Here is a 22172-nt window from a genome sequence, read left to right on the forward strand (position 1 = left end):
GTGTGTACATGCATAACATTGCCTTGGAGTCCCTGAGTGAGTGTGGAGCTGTTGTGCTACGGTATTATTTTAAAACCTCGCCTTAATATACCCATTCCACAAAGCAGGGTCCAGAAACCCTTCTTACTTGCGGAAATATACAGTACATCCTGAAGCAGCCTGCAATAGCTTTGGTCTTGTAATTCTGTCAGTCGAAGACATGGCTCCCAAACCTGTGTATCCATGTCATGTTGGCTAGAGGAAGCCCATTGTTTTCCGTGGATCCTAACAGAAAAGAGGATTCCCATCCTACTGGGTTAAACGATGTAGCCAGGGCTACCATGTTCCTGAGTGGTAACTTCCTGTTACCCTCAATTATCCTGTGTGTAGGTGACAGCTGCTACCTATATCTGTCTCCTATGACTGACAAGCTCCTAAGGTAAGTCTGCTAGCATACTCTGTAGCTGCCCCCCTAGACTACTGGCAAACTCAAGAGCTTCAGTTGCCACTGCCTCTCTGACCAATCCCTTAATTAATTTTACATCTGCTTACTAAAACCCTATTAGAGTGTTTGCCAGAATGGCTCATTGGAGTCAGGCGGTCGCTGCCAGCTACTATCCCAATTTAATTCCGTTTCATACCTGCCCATTTATTTGCACAATTGAGTGTATTTGCAGTACAGGGCTCATCCCAGCAGGCTGTGAGGAGCAGGAGGAGCAGGAGGGATGTGATCTCCCAGCAGCCCTTGGAGGAGCCTCGGACCTGCCCGCCACACAGACCGCTGTTACCATAGCTACCAACAGACCAATCCCCTCCTAGCTCTTAAAGAGCATACTACTGCGAACAGATTAGAGGTGCGGAGCACAGCTCCCGGGACTGACAGATAATCCCTAGGATGGCATGGCCAACTCCCTCAGCATGTCCCTGATTGTGAATACACGTACACACAAACACACACACACACATGCACAAACACAAATGTGGACAGAGCGGCTGAATGCAGGCATGTCTTGGAGAAGACAGTTGGTCTATGAACAAACAGCTCGGTGCGTTGAAGGGTGAGCAGGCTCCCTGTACAAGCTTCTTTCCCACTTGGCTCCAGCTAATGAGATGTGTGACGCTGGTGACATCACAGGCTGCTGTTTGCCTGCCGCCCCTCGGTGACCAAGCCTGAACGAGCATGTCAAGCCAGTGTGTGAGCGAGAGTGTGTGAGAGTGACAGAGAGAGTTTGACTGCGTGTTAGACTGAGTGCTTCGCTCTTCTGCTCTGCCTCTTCTCCTCTGACCGACTCAACTGAAGAGCCCCGTGCTCCACCATGGCTCAGAGATGCTGGCACTAGTGAGTACCTGTCTAAATGTTTCTTGACTGGGGTTGTAGGTGCAGTGGGACCTTATTTTGTGTTGAAAAGTGTCAATGCTCAGTTGGAAGGAAACCGCCGATGAACATATTCAAAGTGTTTGAGTGATGGTGTGTGAAAAAGTGTTCAATACTTTCCTTCCAAATGCAGGACTGTCACACAGTGGTTCTCTAATCCCTCATCCGTTATTTGATCAAACAAGTCATCTCAGAAACCGTACACAAGTGAGCCTTTGGTAGCAAGATAACTTCAAACTGTACAAAATATGCATTTGATATAAAATATTATCCAGAAATCTGTCCTCGGAGGAGGCAAACAGCTTCCACAGGGAGTTCTTTCTCTCCTCATACCTACGCAGACACACAGACAGAGATAGGTGGATAGGGCTTGCGTAGTAGTGATGACGTCACACCAGGTCTATTTTTAGAAGCTTTGTGAGGCAGTGTTTTCTAGCTAAAACAATTTAATTGCTTTTAATTGCCTTCTCCAACTCTTACTTACGGCTCAGTTTAGAGACCGCAATCTCAGACTAACACACACAAATCCTGTCATACCTAGTATGCGTCAATATCTTCTCTGTCATGAAGGATAACTAAGAGGGTAACGCATCAGGTGTTTATTTTCTGCTTTGAATAGTGGTTCCTTTTCTCCCAGTCTCTTTGAGGGAGGAGAGCTGCTCCAGGGGGAACTCAGCCACCTCAGCCCATCTGGCTCCGGTCACATCAGCCTTCAACAGGCTTTTAATTTCCTGTTTATGTTATTGGACAGACAATTGAGCCACCGAAAAAGTCATATCATTGTTTGCCTCTAGTCTGCTTCGGTGCCTGTAAAGAGGGAGAGAACCCACGCCACTAGGGGACTGCAGTCATCCCAGCAGGCTGGTCATGTGGCCCTGGTTTAAGGTCCCTGTCAAAGGAGAACTTCCTACTGACAACCCATGCCGTCCTCCCCGTGCTCCCCGGAGCTGCTCCACACAACAGATGACACGCCACCGTGTTTATTTCCAGTTTTTTTTTTCTTCTGTCTGGTTGGTTTGTTGACGAGTACAGTAGCAGGCATGTTTGTAGGGGGAAGGCAGGAGCTAGCTTGTGTGGTTGACAGTGATGTATTGTGGCACTTGGCTCTTACATGTAGCAGGAGGGAACACATACGGGCCTTCTAGAGAGGGGAGAGAACAGCGTTGAAGTCCCCTTGAGGGAACGATTGGATGAACACCCCATTCAAACTGGCTCCTGGTGTTACTGCTACCTGTTAGTTCACACACGGTGCATGTCAAGGTGCTCCCCAGCCATGGAGAAGTCATAGGCTTGTCTCTACCTGCTGCACACATGGCCACCCATTCCCTCTCCATGTGATGACCGTCTGAAGTCCTTGTTCTACGTCTATGCAAAATGAAGATGCTGATATCATTTGATACCCTCAACACTTTGTGGATCTAAACAATGTAACAGAAGTGTCATGCTAGTGTGTGGATAACCCATGGCCCCATGAGAGGCATACTGTTGTAATCGTGGGACAACATACTGCGTGTGTTAGATGAGGTGATGAAGCAATTAATGGAAAGCGGTTCATTTGAGGTTAGTACTAAATGATTCTATTTAAATGGGTGTTAATTGAGCAACTAAGCAGTTTGATGATATGTGGCCCTCTGGTTTATATATTTGATTAGTCTCATATTTTACATGTTGTGGTTGTCTATAACGTGTCTTGAATGAACTTGAATGAATGTGTGTGTGTGCTTTACATGTAAGTACTATCTCAGCCTGGGGTTAGGTTCCTAACCAGGCAGAAATTACCTTTGTGGAAGTGTTGTCCAGAACCAAGATTCAGGTTACTTTATATGTGTACCTCTAGGTAGATTTGGTCTAACACGGCTCTGGTCTAACATATTTAGTATGAACACACAGACTTACGTTCAGGTAAATACTGTCACTGAAAAGCATCCTTTGCCTTGTCTACTGTTGCATGTTATCACAATGACAAATCAGTCAAGAGATGTCCTCCAGCTTCTTTATAATTCATGAACAAATCACTAAAATATTTAGGAACCCCCAACAGTTAAAGTTTAATGCATTGTTCGCATGGTTGGACGGCACAGCTTGCCTTTGACAGTGTTTTACATCTTTAAAGGCAACTCAAGAAGTCTTGGCAGGCAGCTTAACTCCTTATTTTAGACTCTTTGTTAAAGAGTAAATAACTCTTGAATTTCACTACCTACACAAGGTATACATTAAAAGTTCAACAATGAATGTTTTATTTGAACATAATCTGAAAACACCAGTATCAGAACCAGTAACAACGCTGTAAAAACAACTAATGATAAACTAATATCTAATCAATACAGTAGTAGTGAAGTGTGCGTGAACCTTTTCATTCATCACTTCACAAATAGAATGGCATACCGGTAGTGGTTCACAGGACCATAGCTGTGTTTACAAACTAAGCCTTGGTAATTAACAGCAAATATGCATGAATGTGAACCTCTGCAGATGATTAAGAGTAGAGTAACTTTACATAAGTGTTGTCATCATGTGTGTAAACAAGCCATAAATAGCACAGGTTTTGCGTTCGCTCCCCTTTTCCCTCACTGATTGTGGTTCATTGATTTAATTATAAAGTATTCACTCAGGGCAGTGGAGGCTGGGTTTGTGTGAGAGTATAAACTAATGCAAGGGGTTTTCAGATCAAAGACTGCCCTGCCATCAATAGTCAGACAGCATGGTGCAAATAGGCTGGCAGAGGCACAGACAGACATGCTGGCTGACAGGCAGGCAGGCATACAGACAGACAGATAGACAGATAGACAGACTTGCAAGCTGACAGGCAGGCGAGAAGACACATGGACAGACACGCAGACACGCAGAAAGACTGACAGGCAGGTAGGCAGGCAGGCAGACATGCAGAAAGGCAGACAGTCAAGCCCAAAGCCAGGAAAACAGGCTGGAAGACAGACACACCGACACATTGACACACCGACAGACAGATAGGCAGACAGGCAGACAGGCAGGCAGAATTGCGTCCACATGAAACCCCCAACACACCTCTCATCATCACAATCACTCTTGTCTCGGTCTTTAGCTGCCACTCAAAGTCCCCCTCTCTCATCCCTGGCGTAATATGAGGGGAATAATGTGATGGGCTTTGACATTTATTACACCTCACACCAACACCACTGTCACACTGTACACACCCTGGCTCTCCTGTAGTCCTCTAACAGAGAGTCCTCTAATACACACCCTGGCTCCCCTGTAGTCCTCTAACAGAGAGTCCTCTAATGCAATCATCCTCCTTTCCTATACAAATCCATGAATCCCCCATTTCAATCCAGCATGTCTTATTTCATGCCTAATTAAATGAGCATGGGTTTGATGACACATCCCAGAGACTGGTTCCCTAATGCTTATGTTCATTGTGTGTGTTTGGACCCAGACCTGCTTGCGACATGGCTAGAATATGTTTGGGGCTTGGCTGGGACATGACTGGAGCATGGCTGGGACATGCTAACTCCCCTCGCCATTCTGCTGCTTCTTAATGTTGCTCTCTATACATTACTGTAATGTCAGTCTGGCTAACTCAGAGAGACTCAGTGTCTCTGTGGCTACTCTGGAATGCCACAGTACTCAATGGAGAGATATAGAAAGAGAGAGAGAGAGAGAGAGAGAGAGAGAGAGAGAGAGAGAGAGAGAGAGAGAGAGAGAGAGAGAGAGAGAGAGAGAGAGAGAGAGAGAGAGAGAGAGAGAGAGGGTAGCACAATGGATTCATCATTGGATTTTCACACTGTACAGTAACTAGTAGAGGCAACGTAACTCAATTTTCAGCTTACTGTAGAAGACGTGTGTCATATTTATGAAGCCGGCTCTCAAAAATGTGAAATGTGTGTAGATCAATGATTGTTCTGGAAGAAGAAAAGTGCTGGGGGGCTGCTAATTGGCTGTGGGATGATTTCCTCTGTGGAGCGATGAGATTAGGTGGTCCTGTAGGATCCTGGTGCTCTTACTGGGCTGTATTACTGAGACTCTCAGAGTGGGCCAGCCTCCAGGACACTGGCCCTGTCCACCCAGGCCACGCACTTGGCTGACTCAGGCCTCCGGTGAAGAAGTGCAGTGCAGTATATGGGCATCTTGCTCTGCACTTTTTTTCTGGCTGCGGTCCCAACCTCCGATGGTAATGGCACTCATGAAGATGATTGATGCTGCGCTCATGTTGATTCCCGTACATTTGCGTGTCAGCAAAAGCCACTATGCTTTCATGTTTCTGTAATTACAGTACTGGAGCTCTCACAGAGAGAAAACTGTAAAATATTTAAAAAATACAAGGAAAATGCCTTTCAACCCGTTTGGCAACATTATGAATCTTGCTTATCCCCCTGCTCTATGGAGTGCCTGAGTTTGAGCACATAACACTGTCTGACGTCTGCGCCTCACTGCTTGACCTAAATTGAATATCATCTCTTTTTTTCTCTCTTGAAGGGCCAGCTCCTAAAAGCCCTCTCCCAGAGTCCAGCAGCAGTCAAGAGATCAGTCCTTGAACATCATGAATGCAGTGACATTTGATTTACCTTTCATCTTGTTGTGGCATCATCTAATTCACCTACTCCTCACGAGTACTTCAAAGCAGCGATCAGACCACTGAGCCTCTTGTGTTCTGCTCTGCCAGGGGAATAAAGAACACGTTACAGTAGGCCTCAGCTCTGCTTCAATACTACACTTGTGGGTGTCTTTTCACTGCTGACAACACTGTATCTATCCACCATCTGCCACAGTCACATCTGAAAAGTTAGCATCTTTGTAGCCTTTTCTTACCTGGTTCAAGTACTTTCAGAACATTCTGGTGAACAATGCATGTGATTCCAGCTCATTCAGAGCTATTGATCGGTATGGTTACTTGTGGTGTGATTGTGTATGTATGTTGGGCTGCAGGGCAGAATCCACTAGAGGGTGCACAGCTCTAAGGCATCTGTAATGGGTTACCCTGGCTTTGGTCAAGCATCACATGACTTTCGAAGCTGTAGCTCCTGACAGGGAATACATGGTAGACCTAGAGATGTCCCGACATCACTGCTAGAGCTGTGATCAAAAATTGAGTTGACATGAGTTGACATTATTTACAGTTGACTGAACTGCAGCCTATTGGCACACTGTAGAGATGAAACTATGAGGCTCTTTCCACATTGTTTTGACCGAATTAAGCTCAGAGGAAGTTGCTGCAGAGAAGCATTGTTCAAGCTGAGATGGAGATAAGGGAGCTGATGGAAAGAGAGCGATTAGAACATTAGTAGAAATGTCCTGAAAACCACCGGAGAGGTTCACTGCTCCCAGCAGTTCAAAGACATCCAACTAATTACTATCTTGGGAGTCAGAAACATGCCACAACGGGTCACCACTTTGGCGACATTGTTTTGTCTCTTTGCACAATGTTGTAGTATTGGAGGAGATGTCAGAATATTTACAGTAAATGACGGTAAATCAACGGACTCCACTCGGTGTGCCAATGAGTGGTACATTTTTTAGGTGTGGCTGTTATCATCCATGCCGCTCATATCTGACCTTTCTCTACATCTTTTTACTTGCCCAGATCTATTAGAAGGGCTTATTGGTTACCACAGGAAGCTAGCCTGAGGAGCTTTAGTCGGCAGCCCTACAGAGCTGCAGTGCCCTGGTCTGGAAGAGACTTAGGCTGTGGTCTCCCACTCTGCAGGTGACAGATAGCCATTACTCACTGTCTTGTCTAAGCCAAGTGAGGACACACTAGGCTGATTCTCATCACTCCATCCTGGACCTCAGCTGGCCCCACATGCCCACACAATAGCTGCAATTACAAGGGCAGCAGTCTCCAAGGTTCAGGCGGACTCTGGGGGGCCGTTAGGGCCGTCCTGGGCTGCTCCCTTTCTTTCTTTTTTGGCTTCCTTGGTATCCTTGCTCGAGGGGAAGATAACCAGTCTGCCCTGCCGCTATCACTTGCTACAGAGGCTATTCTCAGTGGGGAATTAGCAGAGCGTCCTCAATTGGGCGAGATGGCAACACGCTGCTATCTGAAAGTAAACACAATATGAAACAGCAGTCCCAGTAATGAACACAGAGGAGAGAAGGGGAGGGAGGGAAGGTGTTGCCCTGAGAGGGTTTTCTGCTTCCCTACTGGGTCTCAATCAGGCCTGTCTGTCTCTAAAAGCTTGTCATCGACCTAGAGCAACATCACAATAGACCCACATGTTCTTTTGCTTGAAGACACATCGCAAATGTTTCAACGGGGGTGTACTCAATTAGTCTGACTCTTGAAAGAACGTGTCGATTGTATGAAGGTCATATGAGTGTAAGGTCATTATGATGAGGATAAACTGGATTATATAACCTGTTATGACTCCTGCATCAGCAAAGTCCTGTGGCGATGGGATGGGGCTTTGTTTGTGCAGCTGGAGAATGTAAACAGGCTTGATGTTTCTGAAAATAAGCATTTTGGTACCCTATGCGTTAAAAACCAGAAAATTCTCTTGAAACATGAAACGGGTTGGGCTCTGTGTGTGTGTTGTAAGGATAAGGGATGTCTAATGTGATCATGTGGTGTACAAGTCTTGTCTGATCCAGTTTTCCCACTGGCATTATACGCCGGCTTAACAATCTGAAAAAAACCAGACATTCTAGCTCTGTTCCTATTTTGAGTTGTGTAAATGTACCTTTTAAAATTTGAAATTACTTTTACCTTGACTAAAGAAACATTTTGTATTCGGTGTAACAAGGGTTATGGATGTTACACAGAATGAAAAGAGAGAAGAAAAGTCTACAAAACCGGTCTCATCAATCTTCAAAGGGATGAGCCCACACCATTCTAGCAGTTGTTCACACTTTTCCCCCACATCTTTTTGTCCCAGACTTGCATGACTGCTGAAAGCGGCTCTCATCTCGTATTGATAGCTGTAAATAGTGGACTTGGGGTGAAGCCATTCTCTGAAATTGCTAAGCAGCGGTCAAACAGCTCAGCAGGGGCTTAGATAAATGTTGCTGACTGAATCTATTTCACTGCTCTTACAATATCATCCAGTCTCTCTTCCTGGAGCTCTGCGCTGCGTTCTGTAGTGAAGTTGGCCTGTATGACCTGTGCTTGAAAGACCTGTGCTACTCAGACACAGAGAAGGTGGATATCAACTCCATGCTTCCTTTTCCTGTTGAACTTCGGACGCGTTGGTTGAGTCATCATATTGCATAGGGCTTCCCCTCAGTTTCCCCACTCTCACCCCAGCTCTGGGTCTGGTTCAACAGTCCTAGGCTATTGGCTTCTCTCAGTAAAACAGTGTGTCGATTTGTTTAGAACGAGAGCTCCCACCATGCTATTGAGTGGTGGCTAAAAGGCTCCCTGCTCTGTGGGGCCTACCCAGGTGGTGACTGCACTTTCTCTACACTCATTAACATAGCTCCCCCCTCCAGCTCGTTTAGTGGGAGGCCACAGCTGGGTACTTCCAGTGCTGCACCTGGGGTACTATCATGGTGCAGGCTGGCCGGGGCAGGAGATGGAGCACTCGTCCCAATAAGATGTTATCAAATGCTGGTCTGGATAGCCAGTAATACTCTTGCCTATGTCTGATTGCCAAGCTTAGCTCCAGAGGAGTGTGGACATATTATTGTTCATTGTTTTGACGGAGGAGTGAGTATAATACTGTCTGACAAGCATAGTAATCTTCCTGTTAGGTCTGAGGCATTGGCTGTGATGTCTGTAATGGGCTGGTTCATCGCTAAAAGGGGGGTCAAACACTATCCCAGTTAAAAGGGCTTGGGATGGAAGCTCCTTTGTCTATCTTCCTTCTGTACAATCCCATTCCGTTTTTCCATTTCAGTCCCCAATCTTCCTGTAGATTGCCAGAGAGGTGTACCCTGGGTAAAGAAGTGATCAGGCATTGATCGCCCCTCTATGCTTTCTGGAATAGGAAAGCAGACCCCCAGCCCTGGACTGCACATGATGAATTTGGCAGCTCCATCTGTTCAATAGTCCTTGGCCTAGCCCCCCCGGAGAGGATCCCCCCTCCCCCCAGACTGTCAGAGAGACAAAGGAAAGTGTTTACAGGGCTCCTTGTAAAACAATGACTGAATTGACGAATACAATGACACAGTAATGGCAGCCTTATTTCCTGCCCTGTTCTTATGCAGCGTCCAAGGAGCTACATTTTTTCTCCCCATCAAAGACGAAACGAGTAGGAAGAAAATTCTTCCATTTTGCCTGTTCACACAATGTCCTCATAGTATCGCCCCCCCTCTCCTCCTCCCCCCCTTCCTCTATGCCAGTGAACATTAGGTACCATGGCTAGACTCTGGGTCAACATGTCCCAGGATGCTATTGACAGAGACAGTGTCAGTGGTGGATCGTGGAAGAGGCTAGTGGGCCAGTCAACACTGATATTAAACATTCTACTGACATATACCGTACTCTGCCATTACCAATTTGTTAATAAAAAGGTCTGTGTATTTAATACTGCTTTGTTTGTCTACAAATGACTGTTTTAGCTCACTCAATGGTAAGTTAAATTGCTTAGTGGAGAGGCTATTTTTCCATGGCCCTTGTTCAATCGCTGAGTTCATCAAGTTATGCTAATGTGGGGAGCACTCTGAATGGATTCTGTTTGGATAAACTGATTAGCTGACACTGAAATGCAGACAACATTGTTGAGGGGTTACTCCACACCACGGCCATGGCACTCTGTTCTTTTCGTCATATCATGTCTCTCTCAGTTCCTCTCAGTCCCTGCTCCCAAACCAATCACCAACGGTCATCAAGGTCCTATTTGTATTTTTTTTTTCAGTTTGAGTTGCCTCAGCAACCAGTCTGGGCACTGTATGCATTATAGTGAAGTGGTTGGGTGTGTGAGTGTGTATGTGTCTGTGTGTGTGTGTGTGTGTGTGGGGGGGGGGGGGGTGCGGTGCGGTGCAGGGAGGTGGTTGGGTGTGTGTGAAGGGGGAGTGTGTGGTGGTGTGAGGCGGGCCCCTCTGGTGAACTTCCCACCCCACTGTGCACCATGTGCTGCTGGTGATTAGCGTCTCTCTAGGCGGGCCTGGCTGGCAAAGACTGTGCGGCATCTGATAAAACATAATTGATACAGCCATGGTGGGAGGCCTTTGTGTGCTTTGTCATCTCAGTGAGGCGTGCCGTGGCTGGACCTTGTCTTTGTGGCTGATTAGACAATGGAAGCAGCTGTAACTCAGCTCAGAGCAGCACATGGACAGAAGAGCCTCCTCATCTGTGGACGGACTGACTGAGACTTGTGATAGAGTGAGTTTGGAGGAGCAGGACGAGGAGAAGAAAAGAGCCCGGCCTGGACAGAAGAGGAGGGTGAAGTTTGTGGGGGACGCGTGGGGGAGGATTGGTCCTCTAAGCCTCCAGCGCTCTTTCTCTTAAACACACACCCCGTGCCTGGAGCAGCAGAGCAGCCCGCTGACTCGCTCGCGGGCTGACGGCTGCTGTGTGACATCTCTATCAGAGACACCCAGGAAGCTAAGGTGTGACAGACAGAGGACACCTGGAGTCTGGTAACATCCTGGGTAGGAGAGCAACACACCTGCACCAGGAGACCGGACGCTAGCTCAGCTCCCTCTACCATGTGGCTGACTGGCAGACACATGCCCTGACATGGGACTGTGCCATGTGGGGGTGTTTCAGTTAACCCTTCCACATCCTTAACAGAGCAACGGACACACTGTAAACACAGGAGCTCTGATGAATGCCAGCTTTATTATCTCTGGAAGGACGGTCATTCCTTTATGGAGCTTTTAACCCATGATCTTTGAAGTCTCTGAGTCCATTAGGAACAATGTTGAAGTTCAAAGCCTTTTGTTTGGATTACTGGCAATTTCTTTGTCTGCAGCCTTTGACTGGCTTTTACAGAAGGTAAGGCCAAACATGACCCTCCTACATGACAGTGTTCTATGTTATGAGGAATTCACTATACAAATCTAGCCTGTGGGCTTTTTTCCTCACAATTTCACAACTTTTACTTTTAACTTGTATTCATTTAGCAGACGCTTTTATCCAAAGCGATACAACTGAGCAGTACTGCATGCATGTACATGCTGTAACTGTGTGTCTGGACATTATGGAGATGACAGTATTTCACAGTCAACTGAGGCAGCTTGACATGACACATATTGTTGGACTAGCCAAGTTTGAATGGACTTGCCAAAGGGACATAACTTAGTAACTTTGATGGAGCTTCCAATCAGTGTCACTCACTGTCCAGTCAGAGGCCCACCCAGTCCCTGTCCGGAACCACGCTGCACCAGGGCTGAGAGGGGGACAGGGATGGTGTGTCAGCAGGGTCCACCCATCTGAATAGGGGTTTTATTGTGTTACTGTGACCTGATAAGAGACATCAGCTCACTTTATCCCCTCTATTGTGTGTGAGCTCACAGCCGTGAGGCCGGGTTGCATGTGCCCTCCCCCTCCCTTACAGGAAGTCTCTGGGGTTCTAGGATGTTCTCCTTCTCACACCACTGGTCCACACTCATCCTCTCTATTAATATTCCCAACTGGAATACAATACAATACATAGCTAATTAATTATGTATTGGATGTGTTTTTTTGGGGGGGGGATGCAGCAGCAACTGCAATTAAATCAGTTGTTGTTCAAATTTGCTCTGGTGAAATGCTAGAGGGAGCTGGTACATAAAGAACTTAAAATTGCATTGCATTTTACATCTCAGTTGGTTAGAAAATCAACTGCTTTCATAATTGTGTTATGCATCTATGCACTTGAACTTTGTTTTCATCATGACAATGAACCCATCTGTGGTTTGTCACACAATGTCGTACTTATTTGCTCAATAAATTATCCTAGTGTTAAAGGCCTGAGTTGACAGTAATGTCTATTGTTGTGAGGGCTGGTGAGATGCCCTGGGTGTGGAGGTAGGTGGGCTTTGAAGCAGTGAGTGAAGAAGCTCTTATGGTGTGTTGACATAGAAGCTGTTAGGAGCCATACTGCCTTCTTGTCACTGGACATATTTCCCTCTCCATGTGTTTCTCCACCTCCGCTTCATCCACTTTCCTCAGGCCCACCTGACCTAAGACACCCACATACTGTATATGATCACAGTGATGGCTGGGAGCATGATAGCGTCTAAAGGCTTTTTTTTACGGACAATCCCTCTGATCACAAGAGTTTATGCATGCTGTATACAGTCAGTGTGATTAAAGTCTTCCTATCGGATGTTAACAGACAGGCTCTTTGACCCGTCACACTTTAATGTGCACTCAAGGAGTGTTCCCATAGGATTTCAGAGAAGCCATCTGAAGTCATGGAGCATGTTGTTGGTTTTCCTTTGAGCTGCCTTGGTGGGTGGAGCCCGACTCTTCAGAAGTCCCTGACCAATCACAGAGAGAGCTGGTTAGGCTCAACACCCACTTACCCATCTAATGGGAGTGGCTTTAATACGATTTATTTTATGAGAGAATGCATCACTTTCCATACAGCAGTGCAGAGATGACCTTGCATTTAGAGGAGTGTCTTACATTGGGTTAAATGCAATGTTGCAGTTATAAGGCTTACCTATATTTAATAAGGTGCTAATTGCATTCATGTTCAGCTGTAGTCCAGCAAAGGCCTGTAAATCTGTTTGCCTATTGGGTACACAGAAACACACACACGCACACAATTTCCTCTCTCAGGATGGCTCCAGTTTCATTCACACTCATAGCTGGAGGCTGTTTATTGTGTTAGCTTGTTCTAGGGATTGTAGTGGCAGACATGTCTAGTAGCAGACAGTTTGATCCCAGTCACTCTCTCTATAAATCCTTATCTTCCTGAGATGAAATGGAACCACCCTTGTTTAAGAGTGCCTTTTCTGGGGGTGCCAGTCATCCCTGCGATCCTAATTCTTTACAATCTTTTATCATTGAGGACACATTGTTAGCTGTCCAGCACACTGTTGGCACCTTTATTTTCTTGTCTCTATTTTGTTGTTATTCTTGTTATGTACACCATGTTTATATATAAGCCCTTATTATCTGTGGTATTAGGGTATGTGGCCGGTTCTATGTGGTCACAAACTTTTTTAGGAAAATACATTTTCCTATTTTCCACATTGCACACAATCATGTCAGGAGTGGAATGTGGAATGAATGATGTGTGTGTGTGTGTGTGTGCCAGGCTGGCAGCTGCTCCGAGAAAGGCCACAAAGTCTGACCGTGAGGGGAAATAGACATCTATTCTTAAATGTCTAAAATAATAAAGGCCGGCATCCGTTAGAAGCATGCCAGTGGCTTTGCATAACCATGTGTCAGCAAACCCATAGCATGTTATACCTTGCTTTATAGTTCACTTAACTTCAAGCAATCAGTCAAGCTACACAGTGGCATCATGGTTGGTAAAAAGCAGGACCAGTTCCTATGCAAGCATTGTTTGGTTCCTCAGTAAAAAAGCCACCTGGCAAGCCATGAAATATACATTAAACACTGAAGAAAAAACTGGATCTGTCATCTGAAATGTTATCAGTGGACAGTATATGACCTCATGGCCTCCTACTGTATCTTATAGATGAAAGGCACCTCTCTCTCCTTCCTGTCACACTGACAACCTTGGTGGGCCTCACTGTATCGCAAATGAAAACATGAAAACATAAAACGTTCATGTGGCCTGACCTTGCTAGAGGCTGGCCATCACGGTGGGCTCCATGAGAGCTGACTTGGGTTCAGGCTGAAGATGAGGTTGTATTTCCTGTGTGTTTGAGAACATGGTGGAGCAAGCCGTGCGGCTGCCCAGTAACTGGCAGGATGGTCACTTCCCCTGGGGTCTCCAGGGACATCTGTCGTGCCTGCAGGGGGATCTGGACAAATAATGAGAGAACAGACAGCTCCTGATGTTCTCCGCATCCTCCAGGGCATCCTTCCGCCCTCCCTCCCTCCCTCCTCCCATCTCTGAGGAGGTGTCTCCTGCTTGGATGAGAACCTGGCCTACGTTGGCATAGTACACACAGAGGCTCAAAGCTCAGTGGACGATGGAAGAGAGACCTGTAGGCGATGCAGCTGTTCCCAGTTCTAGGCCCTGAAGACTGCTTCAGAGCCCAGCACATCATGCACACATACACACACGCAAATTGCAGGCTTTGAAGTGAACTTGGAATTTGCATTTTCACTTAATGCAAAATTCATAATTCGTTTTCCATGGGATATTCCTTGTTTGATTTTAAGTGGTTGAGAAGCTATGCTTTAACTGTGGGCTTCTCTGTATCCACTAGTGAAATGTTATGCCTCAAAACATTTGGTTTTGGGGTGCATGGTTTTTAAATTCCTCTCCAGTAAGTACTGTATCATGTATCTTCTCTCAACAAAGCAATATAATAAAACATGAAAGGTTCTCGGTTTGGTGGTAATATTGTTAGAAGCTCCCGCCCCCCGCCCTCTTCTTTAGCCAAAGGCAATATTTTGTGCGTTTATCAGTTCACATGCCTCTTATCATCATTTTACATTTGGAAATAGTCTGCTCTTTTCTTCTTCCCCTCTCTATTATTGTATTCCAGACTCTTTTTCTCAAACCCGTTCCTTGATTGTGACCTGACAGCTACTAAGTGTGTCCGTGGTCTGGGGGAGTACAATACTTTCAGACCCACAGTGAGATAACTGTTGCGCAGATTCCATAGTTTTTTTCACAGCCATTTCGGTGAGGCTGATTATGACTATGGGTCGCATATGGGATTTGTCCCCTTGCCTGTGTTCCATGGGTAGACTTGTCACTGATTTCTAGAAAATGGGACAAACAAGCCGGCCAACCAGCCCTCCTGTAGTCTAGTGGAGATCCCCAGTCCAGCATGTCTAGATGATTTAGAATGTATTGTAGCCAGAAGAGGGCTGGAGAAAGTGATACGCTACAGAGTCAGGGGTTGCAGTGGGCTGCTGGAATGCGACCATGTGCTAGCATTACAGGAGCAAACTGAGGAGTGTGGAGTCTCTGTGTAGTCCACTTAGCAGCTGGCCTTACTTGGTAATGCTGGATCAGACTAGGCTGGGCTCTCTGAGGGGAACAGTTTAGTCTGGCTGCTCAGACTTTGCTACACAGAACACACGGGTGGCTGCTGTAACCCAAACCCCGGGAGAGAGAACTAGTAATTTTTCCACAGAAGTCTGGAAAAAAAGTGGAGTGGGATGTTTGGTGCTCAAGTAAAGGGAGAGAGTAGTGGCACGGATGGATGTTGGTAGAGGGATCATCTGTCCTGTCATGCTTGCCGTTTTACATTCTGTTCTTTTGGCCTACTCATAGTTTTTATTTCTCAAAAACAAGTCTGAAGTCTTCAGCCAAGCAATGTCTGTGCCATGTGGAATCTAATGTGGAAGTACTGCATTTCAGTGCGGACGATAAGGTAGGAGATCTTGTTACAGGAGTGCTACTGGGAAACCCATCAGACAGTGCTGGTCCACGCAGGCACAGCCAGGGAAGGGTCCTCTTCTCTCTTACGCTGTTTGACACACCTGTGCCAGAGGTCTATTGCTCTCACATGGACAACCACACAGTTTCGAAAGTCAGGTTTATTTTATTATAATTTAATTTTTGAGATTGGATGGTCCACAGTTATAGACTTTCTATAATTTTATTAATATGGATTGATGACAGTTTACACATAGTGTATAAATATTCTGATAACTTGTATTAAGAAAATACATAGAGTACTAATCAGAGACTAATTTGGATTTGGCAGATACTGCCTTGACATTTTATTTCACAATGCTAATCACCTTCAGTATTGCTTGGTTTGTTTATTCAAGTATAACCTCTTTTCTTAGTTGAGCTGCAAAGCAAGCCTGCCTGGGCTGGTGTATCACAGAGTTACCATTAGATAAGCAGCAGAAGAGGAGTTAAAGCAGTAATGGTCCTAACTAGTCATTTCAGTACACCAAGGTTCAAATTAGTGGCCAGGGAGGCTAGAGCTGTCTTAGTCAGCACCAGCCAATTGCAACCCAACATTTTAAAGGTCTGTAATTTAAATCTTTGAGGTTAGCCAACCGCAGTTATGGTTTGGGTTTTCATACACAACTGTTCCTCTCTCGTACCAAGTCAAACCGTCATTTTATTGAATTTCTGATTCTGTTTTGGTATTTTTCCATCTCTGTTAATTTCCCATGAAGCCCACAGTTCCATGTTTTCCTCTCTAGTTCCATCTTGTATTTGAGGCATGTTGTCAATCCCCAGAGCCAGCACACTCATGGGAAGTCACACACATCCTCACACTGACTCACATGTGCCTTTACATAGTCTCTTTAATGTCGAGACTCACATGCAAACCACAAGGCCAGGGTATTAGAAATGTCTAAATTCGGTAAGGCTATAGTGAGCAGAAACTACAGGTATGAGTTGCTGCCATGTCTGCTGTGTAGCATTGGAATCACGTGACCTTTGAACTGTAGTGCAGCCTCTCATTTATGACCGTCTGATAGCAGTCTACTGTCCTCCCAGGCTGCTCCACACACCTTTTTACACTGTTTGTTTGAAATCCCAAAATGGCCCCTTTGATGTTCTTTCTTTCTGACAGAAAAGATTGTCTGTTCAGTTCTCCTAGCCACAGGCGTGTCTCTCCTGGAACGGGACATTCCTAAAAAGTCAACAGTCATACCTCTGAATGTTTCAAATGGTTTTACATCCTGTGTCATGTTCTGCTGTAACCATCTGTGGTTTTGGTTTGGTAGTAATACTTGTCTGAATTTGTGCTCTTTGTGGTTGTGTGTGTGTAAGTCCCCTGCTAACTACACTCCCTGTTCAGCCCTTCAGTAGTATGTTGGGAGCAGCTGCTGGGAAACAGACAATCTGCTTCACTTGAACCATTTGTAATACATTCTCTTTAAAGGGCCGTCTATGCCGAGCTGGGTATGTCTTTGATAGTGCTTGGTAAGAAACATTTTCAAAGGCTGTTTCCAAAGCTTCCAGGCGCTTTAAAAAGACAGCAGTGAAACAGTAGAGCCCAGGGAACTTGATCTGGCCATTTCAAATGCAGGCCAAGGAAGCCGAGGGTATTATTAATTTACTCAGAGACACACAGTGGAGCCAGCCGCCACTGGAGGTGGCCTGTCTGTCTGCGTCCTGCTCTGACGGACGTCTCCCTGAGGAGGGGAATCGTATCTCTGCCGCTCACGGCACGACGCTGGCTTCTCGCGCAGGACCTTAACGAGTCTCCCAGACGCAAGCCACTTCCTGCTCGCCAGACACACTGCTAGGGGAGCAGAGAGGAGTCAACCGTGAGCCCACAACAGACCTTCGCCGTGTCTTCCACGAAGACCCCCTGGCCGACATTCTCCGTTTGCTTCAGTTGACTCTGGAGGCAGACCTAGGCTTGAAAGGTAAAGTCGTTTGGCTCAGCACACCCCCCGTCCCCTCTAAACTGAGTGGTGTCAGTGGGTCGGATGTTTATGGTTGTCTTGGTCCATGGAGCCGTAAACAGAGGAGTGGAGTCGTGGTGGTTGGCAGAGGAGTGGAGTCGTGGTGGTTGGCCTGACAGGACTGGACGCTCTTCTGTTTTAGCGGCCGCAATGACTCAGGAGAAAACGTGTTTCCGCTCCTGCTCCAGCACAGGAGAGACAGAGTGAGAGAGAGACAGAGAGAGAGAGACAGAGAGAGAGAGAGAGAGAGAGAGAGAGAGAGAGAGAGAGAGAGAGAGAGAGAGAGAGAGAGAGAGAGAGAGAGAGAGAGAGAGAGAGAGAGAGAGAGAGAGAGAGAGAGAGAGAGAGAGAGAGAGCATATGACAGGTCCCTGAGGTAAACAGGAGGTAGTCAGTGTTTACTACACAACACAGCTTTACTGAAATAGCAAGTAGCAGAATAGCAGTGCCTGACAAGCCATCCAGACTGGCCACTGGTTTCCACCGAACTGTGGGTGAGTAAGGCTTTCTGTCTGTCTGATACAGAGATAGTCAGCTTGGCTCTCTGGGAGAAGGGGTTATACAAGGAGGGTTCCTACCCAGGATTGAGGTTATATTTAGCCTCAACAAACCAGGTCCTCCCAGTCATGTGGAACACTGTTTTCCTGGTTCGGAGAATATTGCTGTGTTCTCTCTCTCTTTCTCTTTCTCTCTTTCTCTCTCTTGCTCTGGTTGGGCTGTACGTCAAGAAAGTTGTTATCTGTGTTGAATTGATTCAGAAGTGGTGTCCTTTAGCAATTGCTTTCTTATGCCATTCCCAAGGAATGTCACGCTTTGGTCTTAACTATGTCTGGAATTCTTTTCATCATAATTGAGCTTGTGTCTTCTGGTCTCTTGGTTGTGCTGTGTTATGTAAAGGCTAATCCATCTCAACTGCTTGTCTCCTGAATGATGGAAACAGCAGTGCATGTAGGTCTTTTGGGAGTATTTTGTATACAGCTGCCTCTACAACACTCCCGAGATGTTTCATTGGATGTCTTCCTGTCTTGTTTTCTCAGTTAATTGAAGTAAATAATAGGCTGGTAGCGTTCTCCTGCTGTAAGTTGCAGCTTGGACACTGTGATAGTGTCGTAATTAACCATGTTATTACAATAAAAAAAATTCTGATTATTTTTTCCCATTTGAAATGGATGGTATTTCTTGAGATTGTCCGAGCTAAAGAAAATAGCATGTAGGATCCATTAGTAGGTCCTAAGTACAGCCGTCGTATTGGCTTCATTATCTCTGTTCAAATGGGAGTTTGATGGTCGGGATAACCATAACATATTATGTTTCAATTGTTGAGTTAGATATAAATTCTCACTTAAACAATAATAGCTATAGATAAGATTCTAAGGAACGTAATCTCACATAATAATTAATGAATGTTACTTTAATAGATAATTTTACGACTGCAAAGAGAGCTCTACTATAAGTTTGATTTAACTTTAATGGTATGTGCTGTAATAGGCTCCTATCCAGCCCAATGGGGCCCCTGTGTCATGGCCTTGACTTTGAATGCCACAGTGATGGCCGGTCAGAGCTGCTTCTCTGCTCGGTGGTCAGAGACCTCTTCACCACCTGGCCTCTTCTCCATCTCCATCTTTTATGCATTTCCAATGAGCGCTGGCAAGCTCCCCAGCTCATCCAACATTCATGGCCAATGTGACCCCAGTGTTGAGAGAGGGCAGGTCAGTGTGTGGGCCACACCAGAGCCTGCAGGGCAGGTCCACCAGGGCTAGCCTGCCGTGTGGCATCCACAGTGGGCTGACACCACTCTGAGACTGTTAACAGCCATGCGCCACCAGCTAATGAGAGGCTGATAGAGTTGAGCCTGGCTGCTTTGCTCTCACACTTTTCTTCTTTTTAAAGGGTTTTAAAAGGAAAAACCTGTCGTTCCTCTCGGCTTATCTGAGGTAAGACTTCCCAGCGTGTACTTTCTCGGCAGGGAGCAAGGTCTCTGCCACCTTAACACATTTTTAAAGGGCCCCATGGCAGCAGTGGGATTTCCTGTCTAGTTTATGTAAACCATTCGAATACAGAACATGTGAGAATCCCCACATGGACATGGGACTGAGGATGCTGGGGTTCTATGCACCACAGAGCAGTACTAGCAGCTGCCTGCCTGGTCACATGCTGCTATGTCATTCATCATTACAGCTGTATTATTGCCCCCAAACCACACCTAATTGAGTATTGTTTCATATTTTGGGCACAATCTACTAAAAACACACAGATGGACGGAAAGATATAATAAAGCAGAAACGAGTGTTTATAGACTCATGTAGATTATTGGTTATTATCATACATTGTTCATTGATTGGAATATTATGGACATCATGCACAACTTTACACAGAAGTATCCTTTTCAGGAAAGTGCAAACAGCACACAGAGGAATCCCTCATGCAGCAGAGTCCGGGCCAGCCTTGGGTGGAGTGGTGTGTGTCACAATTCTGATGGGTTTAAAAGTTGAAGCTTTTTCTCATCAAACGCGCCATCTGGAAACCCTGATCTACATCCCTAAAAACTGTCTTCCCAAATGCAGTGTGGCTGAACAAACATGTAACGATGTAGCCAATCACGGAACGCAACAGCAGCCCCGCTGTTGCAAAACACCTCCTGCAGCTTTCTGCTCTGGGAACAATTCCACTGACTTGATTCTTTTTACTGGATTATTTCCACAGTTTTTGACTACATTTGTGTTTTCAAATCTGAGCTGTAAAATAGAGGGGAGCAGAGTCTGTGGTTCAGTGCCATTCATCCAATCATTGACATGACGGCATGGTCTCAATTGTAATAATAACCATCATGTTAAGCTTCTCTTCTGTGTGGATTATGATATGGAGAATGATCATAATGAAACATTTTATTCATAGTGCACCCTTAATTGTCAATGCAATCTTAGGGTGCTAAAAGTTTTTTTTAAGTTTTCTTTAAAGAGAGAAAAGTAGAGGTTAGTGAACTATCCTGGACCCCCCTCTCTGCTGTCCTCCCTTTGTCCCTCAGCCCTCCGGGCTGGGCTGCCTGGCAGCCGCACACCTGCCTCCAGCTCTTTACTATTCATGACTGGAGACTGCCAGGGAAGCCAGCGATCAATTCTTCTCTGAACAGAGTGAACAGGCCCAATCAATCTCAAGCTCATTTGCAATTCCCCTTTGTTAACACGCTCTTTTATTGCGATCATCATAATTATTCACATAGGTCTGTTTGACAGGTGATGGAGGCTGTGTGTTCATTTAAAGCTAGATTAACTCCTTGTTTTCTGACTGTTTGACCTCCAACCTCACTGTGGTCAAACAGGGCTACTGGCCAGGGACAAACACTGTGGGACTGTGTTTGTTGTAAAATCCTCCCTCACCAAATAACCTCTAGTCCCTATGTATTTATCAATTTTTCTATCTTCCTCCCTCTCTCTCTGTCTCTCGCTCGCTCTCTGTTACTTTGTTTTCTGGCACCGTGCCATTAACACTAATAAGAGACCCTCTCAGGATTGTTTTTGCCCTCCTCTTATATCATCTCTCTGTCTCCCTTTGTGTGTCTCTCTCTGTCTGTCCGTCTCTTTCTGTGTAATGTGCAAACTATCTCTGTCTCTATGGCCTTGTCTCTGTCTCTTTATCTGTCTGTCTTGTGTTGCTGTTTCTCTCTCTCTTTCTCTCTCTCCCCCTTGGATCAATCAGCAAGTGAGGACGGTGCAGATGGTGCCTGTGTGGTGATTGGGTAAGGGACATTTAGGGAGGTAGTCTGTGGGGGAGGTGTGGCTATGTGTATGTGTGTGTGTGTGTGAGAGAGAGAGAGAGCATATGCTTGTGGAAGAGAGAGAGAGAGAGAGAGAGAGAGAGAGAGAGAGAGAGAGAGAGAGAGAGAGAGAGAGAGAGAGAGAGAGAGAGAGAGAGAGAGAGAGAGGATTGAGGAGGAGAAGAGGACGGCATGGCCTGGGCAGCTGGTGGACCTCAGCTCCTGGTGGTAATGAAAAGGGTGTGGTCCCCACACACCAATCTATCTTCCCCAGCCATAATGACAAGGATTTTAACATCTAATTAGCTTTTAATGTTAGTATGGCGAAGTTTATAGAGAATTTGGTATCATAGATAGAGATTTGTGGCACAGTTATTAGTTGTGGGCATATGAGGCTGTATATGAGTAGGAAGGAGTTTCAGGGATGGATGAAGAGGATGTTGGGTGTGCTAGCAGTGCAGCCCATAGATTTTCCCCTGTTGGATAGATGGACCAGGAGGACTTATGTGATGTCATCAGAGAGATAGGCCACATTAAAAATGCATTGCAGATTGTTCATTCAAGTGAGCTGATAATAGGTGTCAAGAAGATAATGGATGTAGTCGTCATTTTATATCCCTTGGCGCAATGTCATTTTAGAGCCGCTTTGTTGCAAGGGAACAATGAACTGTTCATTTGTTCTTTTTTGTTGTTGCAAAGCTCATAAGAATTGCTGTCAGAGCTATTGGCATTCGTCTGCTATCAGTC

General features: G+C 45.8%; 1 protein-coding gene across 4 annotated transcripts in view; it reads left to right on the forward strand.

Moving 5' to 3' along the window:
- iqsec1b (IQ motif and Sec7 domain ArfGEF 1b) overlaps positions 1–22172 on the forward strand; it is a 100333-nt gene that overhangs the window by 43585 nt on the left and 34576 nt on the right. The window contains exon 1 of one of the 4 annotated variants that reach the window (XM_062464375.1): positions 1183–1318. The exons of the other annotated variants lie outside the window; for them this stretch is intronic. Within the exon in view, the coding sequence (XP_062320359.1) occupies positions 1296–1318 (23 nt within the window). The 5' untranslated portion in view covers positions 1183–1295. Of the gene's footprint in view, positions 1–1182; positions 1319–22172 lie in introns of those variants that run through there. 4 annotated transcript variants of the gene reach the window in all.

This window comes from Osmerus eperlanus, chromosome 1, assembly GCF_963692335.1.
Source record: "Osmerus eperlanus chromosome 1, fOsmEpe2.1, whole genome shotgun sequence".
In the NCBI taxonomy this organism is placed as follows: Eukaryota; Metazoa; Chordata; class Actinopteri; order Osmeriformes; family Osmeridae; genus Osmerus; species Osmerus eperlanus.